At 36.8% G+C, this 19743-nt stretch overlaps 2 protein-coding genes across 2 annotated transcripts in view; both read left to right on the forward strand.

Annotated features, from left to right (window-relative positions):
- LOC141441363 (beta-1,4-N-acetylgalactosaminyltransferase bre-4-like) overlaps positions 1 to 19743 on the forward strand; it is a 317885-nt gene that overhangs the window by 85376 nt on the left and 212766 nt on the right. The window lies entirely within an intron of this gene.
- On the forward strand, positions 1799 to 19688 carry LOC141441320 (chromodomain-helicase-DNA-binding protein 1-like). Its single transcript, XM_074106019.1, is given in 30 exon segments — positions 1799 to 2226; positions 3357 to 3445; positions 3694 to 4047; positions 4173 to 4225; positions 4228 to 4266; positions 4269 to 4350; positions 4428 to 4615; positions 4755 to 5084; positions 5234 to 5484; positions 7590 to 7703; positions 7784 to 7948; positions 8447 to 8727; positions 9028 to 9385; positions 10768 to 11142; positions 11293 to 11544; positions 12099 to 12266; positions 12345 to 12465; positions 12539 to 12720; positions 12942 to 13113; positions 13619 to 13781; positions 13873 to 14236; positions 16087 to 16138; positions 16141 to 16222; positions 16224 to 16302; positions 16390 to 16704; positions 16791 to 17002; positions 17651 to 17897; positions 17900 to 17927; positions 17930 to 18017; positions 18753 to 19688. Coding segments are annotated over 30 exon segments (5412 nt in total). The 5' UTR covers positions 1799 to 2217; the 3' UTR covers positions 18952 to 19688.

The raw sequence follows: 19743 nt of genomic DNA on the forward strand, positions 1-19743 counted from the left end.
ATATACCTACAAAACTGGCGTTAGAACGCCGAAACGAAGAAGTTTGACCTTTATTACTTATATTCCATCTCTTCCTTTCACATTTCACGAATGACATCCATCTCTTTCTTAACCTAACTAAAGAAAGAGATGGAATAATATTCGTGACGTAATAAAGATCAAATTTCTTGTTTTAAACGGATGTTCGGCGTTCAACTTCCAGTGTGTAGGTATATAAACTCCTTGGTCACGACGTGCATCTAGATGGCCATGCCCAAGCCATGCCGAAACGTGAAAAAAAGTGTCATTGACGTAACTCAATTCTCTTCGACTCCGTGGCTAATCGAAAAATTAAAAAAAAACTTTCCACCCTAGAGATGAAAACGCAATTTTCCACCCGGCTATCTACTCATGAAAATTAAACTTTCCGAACAGGAGAGATGAAAAAATATATACCTCTGTTAACAATAAGTAAAATGTTTTCAGATGTAGGGCTCAACCAAGTGGGAAAAGAAGATTTGGTGTATGTTTCCATAGTTTCCATAGAAAAATACATACGTGAAGACCACTTTGAAAACAGAGCTTTGAAAAAAAAAGGAAATCAACAGAAAACTTGTATTTTATTTTGGGTCCACATTTAAGACCAACACTATAACATACCACTTTATTACCACTTCAATGTGGACTCGATCTTAGGTCAACAATTTTTGTAATCAAAATTAGGTTAAGATCGAGTCCACATTTAAGATTTCTAGCCGATATATTATAAGAGCCTATATTTCAATCCCCACCATTTTATTGATATCGATAAAAAACGCAATCGTTTAGCATGCTACACTATTTAAGTCTGTTATGTTGGTAGTATTGTTTTTTGACGTTTGACAGTTTGACGTTTGACGTTTGGTAATGGTTTGCCATGCAAACTCCTCAATACAAACAAACTCGATTCCATTCGCTAGTACTATTATATATTCTGTAATGGGAGTCCCGCCTCTTAAAACGTAGTGGTTATATTCTCTTTGGTAACTAAACTAGCATGTGTAATGGTGATTTTCCACCGGCAAGGCGAGATGAAATTGAAATTTGTTTGTATTCTCGCGCGCCCGCCGCAAGCCGCCGCGGGCGCCGCCATACAAATTTCATTTCTCGTCACGCCTCGTCTCATCTCGCCTCGCCGGTGGAAGACTACCTTAACGGTAGCTTATGGCTTTAGGGTGGTATAAGCTGCGCCAGTTGCGCCACTGCGTCGGAATCGTCGACCGATATCAATATCGGATCGGAGGCTATTTTAAAGTGGCGATAGAGCCACTACCTACTTTGACAAAATTTGAATCACAGAAACCACTGGACGGTTCGATGTGCTTAGTGAACTTTAAGAAAATACGTACTATTAACTAGTTAAGATATAATTTTCTCAGTCTGTGAATGAATGTGAAGACGCACATCGAGCCGATCGAGCGCAACATAAGGCTGCGCTTTCACACTACGATATGCACAACGCGGTTGGCTGCGTGGTTTTAGCGTGCAGTCTCTCTTCAAAGTATCGCTTGTGAAAGAGATAGCACGCTCAAACCGGACGGTTGGTTACATAGTGCGTGCGTTGCGTACGAACCCCCGCAGCCCGAGCCGCAGGAACCGCCTCAAAAGCATAGATTGGCCAACAATTTTTTTACCGTTTGTAACTTGTATATAATAATAATATTGTCATTTATTTATTCTATAAAAAAAATAATTGTTTTTCGAATTCTTAAAAAAAAAAAAAACTAAGCGGAAGTTGCGTAGTTTACGAATGGCCACACTATTTTTTTTTCTGTACCTACATTTTCCAGCCAGCCAGGCGGACAGATGGCAATATGGCTGTAGCGTTCAAGTTTCGCTGGTAGTGTGTGCGGTCTCACATCATTTCCAGCGTAGTCGAAGCAATTCCGGCGCCTCAAAAGTTTCTGTTTAATTTTTTTAGTTGTCGTTGCTTGTTTACATTGTTTTAATTAATTTTGTGTGTATAAATTCCTGGTTTTTCAACTCCGTCATCAGATTCATGCGACGACAAAATGGCGTCGCTTGACAAGATTTTACTGCAAATTTATTTTTCATATTTTATTGGTTTAACATAAAAGAATGTTTGAAAACTTATTATCAAATTATTTTATGTGCCTTTTCTCAATGAAATCAGTAATTGAAGTTAACTTCATTCATCAATTTTATTAGTTATAGTGTATTCAACTTATATTCTTCAAAATGCATCTGGTAAGTGTTTTTAAAGCTCATTTCATGTATGTTTTGGTGTATTTTATCCCTTTATTTATATTTTTGGGTTTTCAATATTCGTGGATGCTTCTGGAAGGCTTGGGTGTGGCCCTAATTGAGGGTGAATTTTTAAGACGTAATTTCAGTTTTAAGGGTTTCTGTGATTGTTTACAATAGATTTCCTTGTTTTTATGTATGAAAATGTCATTATCCTGCCTAATAATTCATTCCCAATGATTTTTGATTACGTAACCATTCCATACAGACCAATGAAAATGGAATTAGGAAAGGACCCCTTTTTGCAATTTGCCTTTGAAAATTGGTCTTCACATTGAGTGCTCATGTAAATAAATGCATACAGGTTATGTGAAAATATATTGCATTATATTCGTTTGAATTTGATGCTTAAAAATAGCTTACTTTCTGTGGTGTAATCTTCAATTTAAAAAGCCAATTTAGACCTTTATTAACTTCTAAATCCTGTCTTTTTAAGAGGAAAAGATTTACTTTTGAGGTTATACTTTCTTACTGAAGTGTATCTTTTGTACTTTTCTGTATTTCTATATTTTTTTGGGTGGTTTAAATTAGAATTTGGGACTTGAGTGTAGCATATATATTTTTGGATTTTGAAGACCCCGCCTCTATAGTAAATATAGCGGACGGACAGTCATCACTTCTATGACAATATTTATTTCATTGGGATTTCAGAAACGTTTACCATTATTCATCAAAATTAATATCTAGATCAATTTTCTATAGCGTGCATTTTTATATTTTTTGTGATATTAATGTATTATTATGAACATCTTTGTGCAAACATATTCAGTAATATATTTCAATGGAGTTGTGTACACATACTTAATTGATTGGTAACGGTTTGTTGCTGGAGCAGTTGCTAAAATCAATATCTCTTAGAAATCTTATTTTCATGGCTGTCCTTGGATAAAAAAGAGTAGCGATGTGGGTACTCCAACATCTCTTCTGAATTGCTACACTCGACAGAATTATTGTCGTTGTTGGATGAGGATCAGTAAAGAACCTTCAAGATAACTTTCTTGGAAAAATAGTGTGATGTTCCAATATCACTAACACTGGAATGGAATTTGAATAAAATTCATGCTTTGTTTCAGAATGGTTCAATGACTGAATCAGGCAGTGAATCAGCAAGTGAAAAAGGCAATAAGAGTAACTCCAGTGGCTCTGGTTCAGGAAGTGAAAGGTATGTACTTATATATTTTACTTCTCTTCATTACCAATATACCCTCCCCCCCCATTCCCACTTCTCGGGGTGTCGGATCCATGATGTGTCGGATGTCAGTCATTTCTATAGAAAATTGTGTTGGGTAAGTGTTTCAACTTCATATAAAATGTTCTGCCACTCAAACATTCAATTAAAATCCGGGCTCAACATCTGACAGGTGGGAACCAGCTCTTACACAGTATTGAGTAAATTTTCCTGTTTAACAGTGACAGTGGATCAAGTTCATCAGGATCAGGATCTGGGGCAAGGTCAGGGTCTGAGAAATCTTCTGCAGCAGATGGACACCACAGTGATTACTCCAAGTCTTCACCTAAGCACAGTAATGCAAATTCCTCAAAATCTGACCATCACACCGATAAAGATTCTTCAGATGACTTCCATTCCAAATCCAAATCGAGTAATCATGAGAAGGTTAATTCTGATCTTTGGGAAGATAATCCAGACATCTATGGTATTAGAAGATCAGCTCGATCTCGGAAGGAACCAGATAGACTTAAAATAGCAGATAGTGATTCAAGTGAAAAAGGAAGAAGTCATAATAGAAAGAGTAGGAAAAAAAGGTAGGTGTATTTTCTTAAATAAAACATTGATTATGTACCTAATTATGTAAGAATGTTTTATTTTTATTTTATTTAAATATATTATGTTTCAATTATAAATTCATTTTAAGTTTTCTGGCTTTTAGCGACTCATGGAATTCAGATTCATCTGAGAGTGATAGCGACATGAAAGGCTCCCCTCCCCACCTTCTAAACGACCAGGCCAAAGAAGTGTACCTCTCAGAAAAAGAAACCAGCGAGAAGAAGAAGATTATCAAGTGAAGATGAAGAAAGCACAGAAGGATCTGATGAAGAATCAAGAAAGTAATTTACAAACATTAAATTAAATGTCAGGGAAAATTTGTGTTGTATGTGTTATTAAAGATAATGATTATTTACAGTCGGGCAGCAACACGTCGCACTGGTGCAGCAGCAGTTAGTTATAAGGAAGCAAGTGATGAACAAACGGACTCTTCAGATCTTCTAGAGGTAGAAGCAGGTGATGGTGAAGTTGAGGCTGAACCAGAAGTAGAGGACCACAGTGAGACAATTGAAAGAGTTCTAGGTCACAGACGAGGGAAGAAAGGAGGTAAGTCCACTTTATATTAAATTATCAGCACTAATACTAATTAAATAAAAAATATTTTATTTTGTGAGCTATTATGATTTGCATTTAGGTGCAAATGTTGATATTAAATTTTAGCTAATGTCTTCTTATCGTTGTGCAGTCACTGGGAATGTGACAACCATTTACTATATCGAAGAGAATGGGGATCCCAATGAGGGTTGTGATCCCATTGATGAAGATTCAACTGAACCGCAGTACCTGATCAAATGGAAGGGGTGGTCTCATATACATAACACATATGAGTCAGAAAAATCACTTGCTGAACAAAAAGTAAAAGGCCTTAAAAAATTAGAAAACTATATTAAAAAAGAAACTGACTTATCTTGGTGGAGACAACAAGCGGGACCTGAAGACATAGACTACTATGAATGTCAAGCAGAATTACAACAAGAATTAGTGAAAACATACAACAATGTTGAAAGAATTATAGGTAATTATAACTATAATGGTTTACTGCTTGTGTCAATAAGACATCATTTATGTTAATAAGTACTTGGTGGATGAGATTTTTATTTTAAGAAACCATTTTTTAAGTAGGCACTTAGAGAAATCTTTAAAGATTATGTATACAACTTTTAGCTGTGCAGACTCGAGAACTGGAAGGTGGCGGAACTGCTCATGAATATTTTTGTAAATGGGAATCACTTCCTTACTGTGATGCAACTTGGGAGGATTCTGCTTTAATAGAGAGAAAGTGGCCAGTCCAGGTAGAACAGTTCAAGACCCGGGAAGCTGCTAACACAACTCCTTCCAGACATTGCCCCGTTTTGAGACGAAGGCCAAAGTTTCACCAAGTCAAAGAGCAGCCAGAATACATGGGCTCTGATCAGGTACTTTACAACAAAATTTTCCTTTTCTGTTATGACCACTTAGTTAGATCCTATGTTCCCAATACAACCATTCCACTAAATGGCCAGTCCCGTATTATCTCTTATCAAAAAACTTATACTAATTATTATATAAAAAAGAAAAAAAAAAGAAAAAAAGACATTCTAAGTGTTTGTGAAGTCTGAACTTGAAAAAATCTTCACCGGTCTGATAATAGAATGAAAATCCTACTATTATTATAAACAAGCGTTTTACCGCGGCTTCGCACGCGTAAATCATTGGATACAGCAGTTGAATTGAAATTCCGGGATTTTATTAAATTCTCGTGGGAATTCCCTAAAATTACATCATGGTTTTCATTGACGTTAAATTAAAACACCCATGCCAAATTCCATGACTAAACCCAGCGGTTGTTATTTCGAGATTTTATCCCTATCCCGTGGGAATATCGGGATAAAAAGTAGCCTGTGGGTTATTCCAGATGTCCAGATATCTACATACCAAATTTCATGACTCTCCAGCGGTTATTAGTTCGAGATTTATCCCGTGGAAACATTGAGATAAAAAGTATCTTATGTGAGTTATGTGTATTCTAGACGTCCAGCTACCTTCATACCAAATTTCATTACTCTAAGCCCAGCGGTTGTTATTTTAAGATTTTATACCTATCCCATGGGAACATCGGGATAAAAATTATCCTATTTTAATCCAGGTTATAAACTAACTTTTTGCCAAATTTCATCTAAATCCGTCCAGCCGTTTCAGCGTGAAGAAGTAACAAACATACCGTTTGTATACAGACAAAATCGAAAAAACACCATTTGAATAAGTACACGTATTATTGCTGATTTTTGATAGGAAGGACCTTTTGGATTTTTTTTATATTTTGGGCAAGTATTAGACCAATAAATGGTCTATTCTGAGCCAAAAATCTAGAGTTGTCACTACTTCACAACCATTAAAAAAATGCCTTTTTTTCTTTTTTATATGATAACAAGTATTAATTTTTGGGTGGCGATGCAAATCTATATAAAGAACATAATTTCAAAATTTGAAGCGAATCACTTTAATACAAACATCTCGAAATAAAATACATTAAAAGAGATCTTGTAAAAAATCATGTCAAAAACTGTCACAAGTAGGATGTTCATACTCAGCATAAATATTCTTCACTATAAGAGGTACTCACATAAAAAAAAACCAAGCCCTCCCAAGCCCATTTGATGTAAGGGCCGACTTACTATGAAAACCCGCCTGGCCTTTTTGAAAACACTTAACAAAAAGATAGAAAATTAGAAATAGAAATATTTTATTCCCTCCTCGCATAAAGCATAATAAAAAAGCATTAAAAAATAAAACAACAGCATTAACATAAAAACAAGTATTAAGCCGGCCATATACATTACGGTCACCGCACAGGTTACCTGTGCAGGGTTGCCTGCACAGGTCAGGATACCACGAAGTGCAAAACTCGAACTTCGTATGTGGCCGTCCCGCTGACGCTTATGTCATTTAATACGCGAGTGAAAGGGACGGTGCGATACGAACTTCGATTTGCGAGTTTCGTATTACCCCTCAGGTAGCGTATATGTGTACCGGGGCGGTCTACAGTTCTATTTGCGATGGCATCGAGTAAGGACGAGGACGCACTAGCACTGCTAGGCCTTGCGTTAATTTTGAGTGAAAACGATACAAGAACAGTGAAAAGGAAGCGATAAAAGTGGTGTAAACACACGCACAGGTTCACCGTACGTTGCGACAGGAGCAAACTCAATTTTCGAATTTGCTCCAGTCGCCTGCGCAGGTCGGTCGGCATACACGCTCCGGTCGATCTGCGCAGGTACACCTTAACAGGTAGACCCTCCGGTAAACCGTAACGTGTATGGCCACCATTATGTATATGCGAAATCGCGAAGCGGTCCCAGCTCAGCATAGTGTTGGAAGATGAAGATGTTTAAAATTTTATTTGAAACAGCCACTCATTTTGTCTTTTAAATTTGTATGGAACCCTGAATGCGCGAGTCCGAATTACATTTGGCTGGTTTTTTTAATAGCTTAATATTTTCACTCTCAGGTTTAGCCTTCAATATTTTTAATTTTCTTACAGTCATATGTATTACGAGATTATCAAATGGATGGATTAAATTGGCTGATACATTCCTGGTGCAAAGAAAACTCAGTTATTTTAGCTGATGAGATGGGGTTAGGCAAAACTATTCAGGTAAATGTGAATAACTTGATCATTTGCGTTTTTTTGAGCTGTTATTGTGAAAGTAATATGATCTTTGTTTTTTTTTTCAGACAATATGTTTTCTGTATTACTTGTTTAAATCTCAACAACTTTACGGACCATTCCTGTGTGTCGTACCGCTTAGTACCATGACTGCATGGCAGAGGGAGTTTCAACAGTGGGCGCCTGATATTAATGTTGTCACTTACATAGGTGACGTAGTCAGCAGAGACATTGTAAGAGTTGCAGAATTATTATATGTTTTAACCTTCCCTGTCTGATGATTTGCTTATGATTATAAACACAGTTTTATTCCTGATCTAATATACGATCATAAATCAAATTAGATTAAAACTTTCCATGTTATAAGTAAGCCTTGGTAGCCTAGTGGTTTCACCTATGACCTGTCAAGCAGAGGATCGTGGGTTCAAATTTGGGCTCGCACATCTGAGTTTTCGAAATTATTGTGCGAAATTACATTTAAATTTACCACGAGTTTTACGGTGAAGGAAAACATCGTGAGGATGCCTGCACCAACCTGCGAAGTATATAAATCGATGGTGTGTGCCTAGCAGTGGGACGTATATAGGACGAGATGATGATATTATAAGTAAGCACTGAACGTATTGCAGCCAAAAATGCAACCTTTTAGTGAGGATATGGAACCTCTTTGAAAGTTGATTTTATAGTCCACATTAATAAGATGTAAATTTATTCAGTCTTGTTGTTTGTAGATCAGGCAGTTCGAATGGAGTTTTCATCCCTCCAAGAGGCTAAAATTTAATGCCATTCTTACCACCTATGAAATATTGCTGAAAGACAGGCAGTTTTTAAGATCTTTCGGGTGGGCATGCTTGTTAGTAGACGAGGCTCACAGATTGAAAAATGACGACTCCTTGTTGTACAAGGCTTTGAAAGAATTTGACACAAATCACAGGTTACTGGTAACTGGTACCCCCTTGCAAAATTCTCTGAAAGAGCTGTGGGCCCTTCTGCATTTTATTATGCCTAACAAGTAAGTATTTAAATATTTTCTTTGGATCCATAATACAATACAATAACTCTTTATTGAACACCAATACATAGTAAGCAGTACAGAAAACACAGGTATATGGAAATTTGTTGATACTTTTATATATTAATATTTTTTAATTTTGCGTTTGCGACGTTGTATGCCGTCTGGTTAAAAATCTTTTAGTTCAGCTTTAATTTGGATTTGTCTCCAGTGGTCAAATAGACTTAAATTTTGGTGTCTTATTTAATTCTGATGGCAATGCACTATCAACTAGAGCTAAAGTTCATACTTTTTTTTCAGATTTGAGACATGGGAAGACTTTGAAAAAGACCACGAAGATGCCGCGACCAAGGGCTATGAAAAGTTACACAAGCAATTAGAACCTTTCATATTAAGGAGGCAAAAGAAAGACGTAGAGAAATCGTTGCCTGCTAAAGTAGAGCAGATATTAAGAGTAGAAATGACTTCCATTCAAAAGCAATACTATAAATGGATCCTAACAAAGAATTACAGTGCTTTGCGCAAAGGTGTGAAGGGTTCGATAAATACGTTCATAAATATTGTTATAGAACTGAAAAAGTGTTGCAACCATGCGCTTCTGACAAAACCTGAAGATTTCGAATCTAGAGCATCACTTGCCACTACGGATGCCGTTGAGGTACTAAGCACGGCTGAATTTAATATTTTGCAAAAATGTGTATATTTGCTTAATATTTTTTTAACGCTAATTCTACTCTAAGTTATGATCATTGATTACACATACAATACAATACAATTACTCTTTATTGTACACCAGAAATAGTAAGCGATACAGAAAACAGGTACACAGAGAAAATTACAACACGCATATTTCTGAATATAAAAAAAAACATTATTTTGAAATAAGTTTTAGTAAAGTTCTGATTATTGTTGCATCTAATAATGCAATTTTTATTAAAGTGAAAGTACACAATTTCACTAACTACACAGTAGTAGTTTCAGTAACACCTGTGATGTTCCAGCAAAATAAATAATTTCATTTCATTTCATTTCATTTTTCATTTCATTTCATTTCATTTCACTATAGTCCATTCAGGATAACATTGGACTCTAAAAGGTCACAGAAGAAGGGGTTCTAAACATTTTTTGTGAAGTCGTAATAATGATGATGATGATGAATAAAAGAAGTAATAAGATGTAGTTTTAATTTTGTTTACTTTGTAAGTAGATTAATCTCTCTTCTCTTTGACCCTGCAACTCCTTGCTACCTCAAAAGAGCGATTTAGCTATGTTACTTCTGTTCGTTGCTCTCAGAACTTTCTCCTTACTGTCCCTCATTCAAACTCTAAATTCTGGTAAAATTTATTCCTTACTTCTCCATCCATTCCATTCTAAAGTTTGCCTGAAAGAGATCGCTCTATTGCTTACCGAAAGTCTCTGTGTATATACCTGTTTTTCTGTACTGCTAAGCAGTAACTGCTTGCTATGTGTTGCTAGGCAATAAAGAGTTATTCAATTGTATTGTATTAATACATAATGTACTTACAAAATAACACAATATTAATACGTACGTACGTACGTACGTATTTGCTACATTATATTAATTTAATTCATATTTATACATAATTTAATAACTGTGTTTCGTGGACTCATCCACTCTCATTCCCTGTTTAAAAATATTGTACTCTTAGTTTGTGCTATAAAGTTCAAGCTTTTTTTTTTTTTCAATTAATTTTTCATCAAATTTGGTGCAGTGCTATAGTTGTGAAAAGTTAACTATTCGTATATATGGCAATAAACGAATTATATGTGAACGGAGTCGCGGGCAACAGTTAGTTAATGAATAATTGCAAATAATATTGACGTCTTCAATATTTTCATTAGAATTAAGTTTAGACCATATACTAAAAAAATGCAATTTATTAAATTACTTCCTAAAGCATGGACTATAAAAGAGCTTATTTTCCTTCTGTCCATTCCTATATTGAACAGACTGTAGTTTACTAATAAGATTTTGGTGTCTTACATGTAAAATTGATATGCTTCCATTACTAATTGCAGAAACTTTTAAGAGGATCCGGGAAACTACTTCTCCTGGATAAATTGCTATGCAGATTGAAAGAAACTGGTCACAGAGTGCTTATCTTTTCACAAATGGTGCGAATGCTGGACATCTTGGCTGAATATTTGCAAAGGAGGCATTTTCCCTTCCAACGCCTTGATGGCAGCATAAAAGGAGAAATAAGGAAACAGGCTCTGGACCATTTTAATGCAGAAGGTTCATCAGATTTCTGTTTCCTTCTTTCAACAAGGGCTGGAGGATTAGGTATTAATTTGGCTACAGCTGATACTGTGATAATTTTTGATTCTGACTGGAATCCTCAAAATGATCTGCAAGCTCAAGCTCGCGCACATCGCATTGGGCAGAAAAATCAGGTAATCCATTACACTCATTGAACTAAACAGTATTTAAAATTAACTTAAGGTTGTGTCATTATAGTTATATTACATTTTGCTTCTATGTAATAGCCACGATTCAGTGTGACGAAATTTTGACTAAATGTTTAAAAATATTAATTATTACAGGTAAACATTTATCGATTAGTAACCGCACGATCTGTGGAGGAGGACATTGTTGAACGTGCAAAACGAAAGATGGTATTAGACCACCTCGTCATCCAGAGAATGGACACCACTGGTAGGACCGTGCTCAACAAACGCGATTCCTCTGGCACGACGGCGAATAATCCGTTTAATAAGGAGGATTTGAATGCCATTTTGAAATTTGGTGCTGAAGAGTTGTTCAAAGATGATGACGAAAATGACGAGGAGCCTGTCGTAAGTCATAATTGTGCCACTTAATAAATGTTCAATAGAAATGTTCATGTCTGTAAGATTCATTTTAATGATCAATAAATAATTTAAATATATCGTCACTACTTTGAAAAAATCTCTTATCTAAAATCAATAATGTCAACAAAATTGAACCTTGACATAATGATCGTAAAGTTTACTCAGAAGAATTATCTATTTTGAGGTACGAGTTTTTTTAAAAGTAGTGACGATATAATAATGAATCCCTATTTTCCTTGCTCACGCCATAACTTGAGAACGGCTCTACTGAATTCATACATCTTTACTTCGTAAAATAATAAAGAAGAAAAGTCCGCAGATTATGAAAGTTAACAAAACTTCACGATTATTTATTAACTCTTCTAATGATACCTAAATGTGTTAAATTATAACTGCTAGGATTAGACATAAAATTCCCACGGGTTTTTTTTTTGCAAAATCCCGGAATTACTTTTCAATTGCTAGGCCTGATGGTTTACACGTGCGAAGCCACAGGTAAAGGCTAGTCAACAATAAAACTAACCTGATTCTTATTTCAGTGTGATATTGATGAGATTTTGCAACGTGCTGAAACCCGTGACGAAGGACCGGCTATGGTCGGCGATGAACTTTTATCTGCATTCAAAGTCGCTAGCTTTGCTTTTGATGAAGAAAAAGCGGTTATGGAAGTAAAAAAAGAAACCGCAGAGGAGGATACCAAAGATTGGGTGAGTTTGTTTTAGGCTTCCGAATAATCCTTTATTTCAATGTACCTATATCTGGTATTAATAAATCTTTGTTTCCAGGATGATATAATTCCAGAGAACGTGCGTAAAACTATTGCTGATGAGGAAAAGAACAAAGAAATGGAAGACCTGTACTTGCCACCGAGAAGAAAGAATTTACAAAGCAATAGTGCTGAAAGCAGTAAGTTGAATTAGTTAGCTCTGTTGTTTCGGCTTTTCCTGTATTGTTTTTTATATTTGGCTTGTATTATCAGGACGGAATCGCAAGCGTGGCGGACGGGGTTCGACTGAAGGTGGAGAGGGCGATGGCGAAGGTGAAGCGGATGACAGCTACGCGTCTGAAGGCGACGCCAGCGCGGACGACGATCGGCCGCGGAAGAGAGGCCGCCCGCCTGCTTCCCACCGGGAAAAGATCAAAGGATTCACTGACCAAGAAGTGAGTAATTCAGTGTGTCATTAGTAACTTGGGGTGTTGGGGTTTATTTTGCTTTAAGATAGATCACTTAACATAGTAAAATTTATCTTGTTTGTAAATTTTTACTCAAATATGCTATGAATATGCTTATTTAACTTCACATTCAACAATTTCACAATTATAAATTATAATCATGTAGCTAATAAAATAATTACAAAGGATCTTTGTACATTGTTACATAGATACGAAGATTCGTTAAAAGTTATAAAAAGTTTTCGGCGCCTCTGAAACATCTTGATAGTATAGCGTGTGATGCGGAACTACAAGAGAAACCATTAGCTGAATTAAAGAAACTAGGAGAGATACTTCAGGAGAGGTGTAAAGCGGTTTTGAATGACACATCTGAACCGACAAGTAAGTAGTAAAATAAGGAAAAAAATGTAATGAACACCACAAAATATATCTCAACACCAGCCTGCTGTATCCTCCTGAGCCCTCGCGTGCTGTATAAAGGACCAATTAACACTAAGAATAACGGCCGAATGTACTTTAGAAGAGATTTGAAATAATATCCAAAATAACAAAAAAGGTGAGCCACGCCTAGGTCGTAAGCACTAAGTCTGTTAAAAAAAGTTAGGACTCGGGAGGGTATTGCTATTGTAATAAAGATTGAAACAAAAAAAATGAACATTCTCAATAGTTAACTTTCTTATATAAGAAATTGACAATTACGTAGAACTACTTATGATGTTTGCGGTGTGATATTAAGGTCAGCCCTTACAAAAAAAAAATGCTGGTAACAAAAAAACAAAAACGCATTTAAAAATCCAATTAATATTTTTTGTTTATTGATTAGAAATTCTAGTCTTGATGCTTTTTAAAAGTAAAATAAGTGCCTGCAATGTGTATTTTATTTAAGATGAACCTAGCGATGGACGTAAAAACGCCAGAAAAACTTTCAAACTTGGAGGAGTACCTGTTAATGCGAAGACAATGGCAGCTTGCCAAGATGAGCTTGCCCCATTAGACGGATTCTTGCCAGACACAAAAGAAGAAAGGTTAAAATGGCAATTAGATTTTAGGTAAGTAAAAGACAATAGTTTTCATTGAGCATCTTTTGTCTAGATACTCATGATAAACTTGTGTGATCTAATTTTATTTTTATATTATAAGGACAAGGCCAGCTAATTTCGATATCGAGTGGACTGTGGCGGATGATTCTAAACTACTTGCGGGAATTTATCAGTACGGGATGGGATCGTGGGAAGCTATTAAAATGGACTCTTCTTTCGAAATCGGAGAAAAGATTCTGACAAATGAAGACAAGAAGCCGCAAGCCAAACATTTACAGTCGCGATCTGAATATTTACTAAAACTCATCAAAAAGCTTCTTGATCAGAAAAATGGCAAGCAAAAACAGAGAAAACCGCGAATGAAAAAGGGCAAAGAACCGGTTACTAAAGATATAGTGGAGGATGATATGAGTTCTGGAGATGAGAAGAAAGGAAATAAAGCAAAGAATGATAAATTAGACAAGGTTTGTATTTATTTTATTCAAATTCTAAATGAAACTGACATGTTCAGTCTAGGTCGTACATAAATATCGATACGACCATCGCGCTAAATTTGTACATGTATACACCGACTTTATTGTAAATGGCAAAAAGGTGTATTGATATTTTTGTTGCATGGGTAAAGTAAATTTCTTACTAAACCTTTGGTCCTTTTATCTTTTCATTGTAGCATTTAATCTTGTTTCTGATCTCTCAATTTCAATTCTGTTCAATTATTCAAAGGTGACTGGAAGAGATCCCGTTAAAGAATAAGTTCCCCTTTGTACCTCGTGTGTTCATAAGTTTTGAGACAAACTTCGAGATTAAAAATAAAACAAAATAATACTGGCAGCTGTTTTATTTCTTTTTCTAATTTTGAATTTGGAATGTTCGTGTTCTATTTGTGCATTTAAAATTAATTTCAACTATTTTTCTCGTGATGGAGGGAACAAAAGAATTACGTGCGACTGTTATTTCGCTTCATATGGCTGGAAAAAACCTTTGGAGATTTTCCGTGACATAAAATGTTTTGGATAAGCCGCAACTTTGTGTATTACACCATAAAACGTTACAAGGAGACTAATTCTCTGAAAGATCGCCAAAGGAGTGGCCGCCCGAGGTCTGTGAGAACGACTGCGAATATCAAAAAAATTAGAGAGCGTCTTCGTCGAAATCCGTGTCGCACTCAGAAGAAACTCGCTCTGCAGACTAACATTTCGCGTATTTCAGTCAACAGAATATTGAAATACGATCTCAAGGTGAAGGCTTACAGTCGTAGAAAAGTTCACTTCCTAAATGAACGTCTCCGTAAATTACGACGCGAACGTTGTCCAGTGCTGCTTAAGAGACACGATGCCAAAAAGATACTCTTCACGGATGAAAAAATTTTCACGGTCGAAGAAAAGTTCCACCGACAAAACAATAAAGTTTATGCCAAAAGCAGCAAAGATGTTCCAGCTTCAGCACGAAATGTCTGGCGTACCCATCATCCGGCGAGTGTGATGGTATGGTGGGGGGTTTCGTACGAAGGTGTCACTCCACTCCATTTTTGCCAACAAGGCGTGAAGGTGAAAGCAAAAAATTATCAAAGTGACATTTTTAGAAACTGTGGTGAAACCCCTGTCTAATACTTTATTTCATGGCAAAGAATGGATTTTCCAGCAAGACTCAGCACCGGCCCACAAGGCTAAAACGACTCAAGCTTGGTTAAGAGAAAATTTGCCAGACTTCATCGCGGTGGAAGAATGGCCACCCTCCAGTCCTGATCTCAACCCACTGGACTACTCTTTGTGGACTGAATTGGAACTCAGGGCCTGCCAAAGTCCCATCCAAACTTGGATTCTCTAAAGCGGGCCCTCATCAGAGAAGCGAAGCAAATCCCACTGGAGAAGATTCGTGCTGCGATTGAAGACTGGCCCGAACGTCTAAGAGCTTGTATAAAGAATCGAGCGGTCATTTCGAGTAGAAATTGCATGTAATTGTTGGTTAGTGTCAACTTATCATTAGCTGAAAATTTTATAAATATAACTTAATTTTTGATTTTTTTATGTAACTTTTATTTCGTCTCAAAACTTTTGAAACACACGAGGTACATCTTATGCTCTTGTTATCTATGAATTTAATGTGTTGTGGTCTAAAAACTATTAAGTAACTAATAATTATGTTCCACAACCGCGATTACCGAGAATTTTAGATCTGGTCACGATTTTGTTTGGGTCCGGACTGTTGAACTTCAAACTTCTTTAAGAGATTCTAGGACCACTAGACTTATTTTTTTCTTTTTAGTTCTTTTTTAAAGCAGTTGGGTTTTTGATTATGAGTTTATTTCTTATAGAACAATAAACATAAGGCGGAAGAAGTATCACATGATGAGGCTAATGATAAAAGGATAATAAAAACAAGAAACGATCAAAGAAAGATAGTAAAGAGCGGGTGAAAGGAGGCAAAGCAAAAGGACGTAAGAAGCCAGCGGACAATGCATTTCACAGCGAACCACGAGCCGCGGGCATTGGAAGTGCTAGGCGATCTTGATCCTGCAGTGTTTGAAGAGGTATTCTTAAAACATTAAATACTTAGTTTTAAGTTTAACTTTTATTCCCTATCGTACTAATAACCAAATTGATGTTTTTTCCCTTAGTGCAAAGAGAAGATGAGGCCAGTAAAAAAAGCTTTGAGAGCATTAGACAATCCTGACCAAACATTGTCAGAATCCGAACAAGTGACTAGGACACGGACATGCCTTACTCAAATAGGAAGTCAAATAGACATATGCCTAGAAGAATATCCAGATACTGAAAAGAAGGTTGAATGGAGAAGTAATCTCTGGTACTTTGTATCAAAATTTACAAATTTTGATGCAAAGCAATTGTTTAAGTTGTATAAATATGGTCTCAAGAAAACAGATACTCCCGGCAAACAAAAGAAAGAAACTAAGCACAAAGAAAATGTGAAGGTATGTCTTAGAACCTGATTTGAAGGCGGCTAATAAATAAATACGTAAAATTGAATAATAAATTAATTCTGCTTATTATATTATAGGTAAAAAATAATCATAACTCAAATAATCACGTAAAGAACAATAAAGAGAAAAAGATTGATGAAAATAATGTGAAGAAGGAAAAGAGGCCTAAGTTAGAGAAGGAAAAGTCGGATAAAGCAAACGACAAAGTACCTCACTCATCCGGCGTAAAAAGAAAGTTGGAAGAAGGTGAATGTGATCCTGAGCCCACCGAAAATAAACGTCATGACAGGTAATTTTTGTTGTTCTATCTTTTTCTTCTATATTTTGTTGTCAGTTACTAATGTATTGGGTCTGTTCTGTACGTTTGTGCCGGATGAACTGTCGACGTGCACAATCCCACTGTTATAATATTAACCCTTTTCCAAGCATAGTGCATATAGTAACCACATAGATGTACACAAATATTCAACCTTACTAAGTATACATATGTATAATATGGCACAAAATCATTTGAATTCGTTAAAAATATTATTCGTTTTTAAATGAATCCCTCATAGGTAAACAACATAAAACTACGATTTATTTTGTGGTAGCACATCTAAATTCGCAGGTCCTGGAAAAGGGTTAATTGAATCAAGGAAATACTATTCATAAAGCTACACCACATACTTTCACCCTCAATACAAAAATATACCTAAACTTCGAAATTTTAATTTGATGCTGAATTATATATAGTATTGCCAATATTGAATATTATTTATTGTCAATTTTAAGTGTTTCCAATTATTACTCATTATTGTTGTGCTTTCATCGATATCATTCAATGCATCACCACTTTCATTCCATTTACATTATTTGCTGCTTCATTCGTTACATCTAGTTATATTATAACCTTGTAGGCATATTTTCATCGCCATCTCGCTTTTACACCCCTCAGACATAAACACAGGCACTCGAGCAAGGATAGGAGCCTGAAGCGCGATGATTTGACCTACAGAGAGCGTAGTCGGTCGGAGCGAGAGCGAGACAGGGACCGGGAACGGGATCGCGACCGAGACCGAGAGAGGGATCGGGATCGAGACCGCGACCGGGAGCGGTCGCGGACGCGGCGGGACAGCGGCGGCGCGGGCACGCCGCGCGTGCGGCCGGCCTACCCGCCGGCGCATCCGCACCCCGACCACGCCACGCACCCGCGCACCCTGCGCACCCCGCGCACCCGCGCATCCCGGCTGGACGCCGCCCGCCTACCCCGGCCCGCGGCAGTACCGCGGCGACCGGAACCCGCGACCACATGATAAGAGGAGGTAATAATAACAAACACATTTGGATAAAGCTTTGTCCACATCCTTTGTACCATATGTTTCTGTGAATAAACATTAATTTCATTTCATTTCAATAATAACGCTGTCAAGGTTTTGATAAAACCAGTTTTTGTTATTGAGTGGAGTTTGAGCTTGTAGCAATTTTTTGTCAGATTGAGTAGATTTGTGACAAACTAAATATCGCTAGATGGCGTTAGTATCGTTGGGTCCGTTTGTCATTTTTCACGTTTGGGATTACCTCGTTTAGTTAAACCAATCCCAAACGTGACACGAACTAAAAAACCCGAACAACAGACACAAATATCGACATTCACGGTGAACTGCATGTAATAAGTGGAATTTTGTTAGTTTCGAGTTTCGTAGTAGCCCAGTAGTTCAGTTTATTGTCACGTCCATTGATCTTTGTCGCACTGTAACGCTATCTAGCGATATTCCATCCGTCAGAAAACCGTCGCTAAATGGGAAGGTTGTCTTTCACAGAGTGCTCGCAATCGCAAGGTAGCTTAGGAGGAAAACAATCGATGATCGTTTGACCGTTTGTACTCCTTAATACAGCTAGCCGTTTTGCACAATTGTGGTGGTATCGCATCACATAAATCCATAACTTCAGTACAGGCGAACCTGATCGCTTAAGGCGACTAATACATTTTGTTCCATGGAGTTAAATGCTATGACGGTGTCCATGCGTGGAATGATGAGCGTGATAATGTTTAGCAGGTACGGATACGGCGCAATGGCGGGCGGCTACAGCGGCTACTACGAGGGTACGGCCATGGCTGGCGGCATGGGGTTCCCGGCGGCGCGCGGCTACCCCGAGGACTGGCGGCCGTACTCTCAGCCTGATTATTATGAGGAGCGCGACTACGAACGAGAAGTTTATCGTCGCGACTATGACCGCCGCGCCCCACCTACTTAACTCACCACAACACTGACGCTTAAATTTGTAAATATAGTGTACATTCTAGTTTTAATTAGCAGTAGAGAATACTTTCCCGCGGACGGCTGAACTGTGAAACTGTAAAGTGTAAGTGACAAATAGTGCTGTGGTTTATATCTATGTGATAAGCGGAGCGCACCAACTACGACCGGAGACTTTTAATATTAACATTGACTGTGTTTTGTAAGTGAGACTGTGTATAGTAAATTTATTTATTACTGAATCTGTCTATTGTTAATGTACAGATTATAGATGAATACCATTGATTTTTTTATATTTCTTCAATTTTGTTGCCGAATTTATCGCTTAAAGTATTTTACAATCTGATTTTCTATTTATTTGATGCCTCATCACGATTATCTTAATGTTTAATTAGAAAGAAACACAGGTGATATAGTTCATAGTTATTGTACAAAATTAGCGATTGTTAGTAAGCTTGCATGTTATTAAAAATCATGTGCAATTTCGGAATGTATAGCTTGATGAAAGGGGCACATAAACTTTGTCATTGCATTTTAGCAGTGGGCAGGAAAGAGTGTTTTATTTGTACATTCGTTTCTCGTTCTACATGCATTTTCGAGTCCCGGTGGGGCTCATACAGTCCTATTTTTATACATTATGTAAAGTCTTATTCTCTGTTACATGCAATTTAATGTAATAAGAGCGTGAAAGCGTCTTAATGGTATAAACCATGATAATAAACATATTAAAGTTAACTGTGTTTTTTCTATTTTGTGTTATTCATTGCCTGTTTTCTCACAAATGTATTGA

Source organism: Choristoneura fumiferana, chromosome 23, assembly GCF_025370935.1.
Source record: "Choristoneura fumiferana chromosome 23, NRCan_CFum_1, whole genome shotgun sequence".
NCBI lineage: Eukaryota > Metazoa > Arthropoda > Insecta > Lepidoptera > Tortricidae > Choristoneura > Choristoneura fumiferana.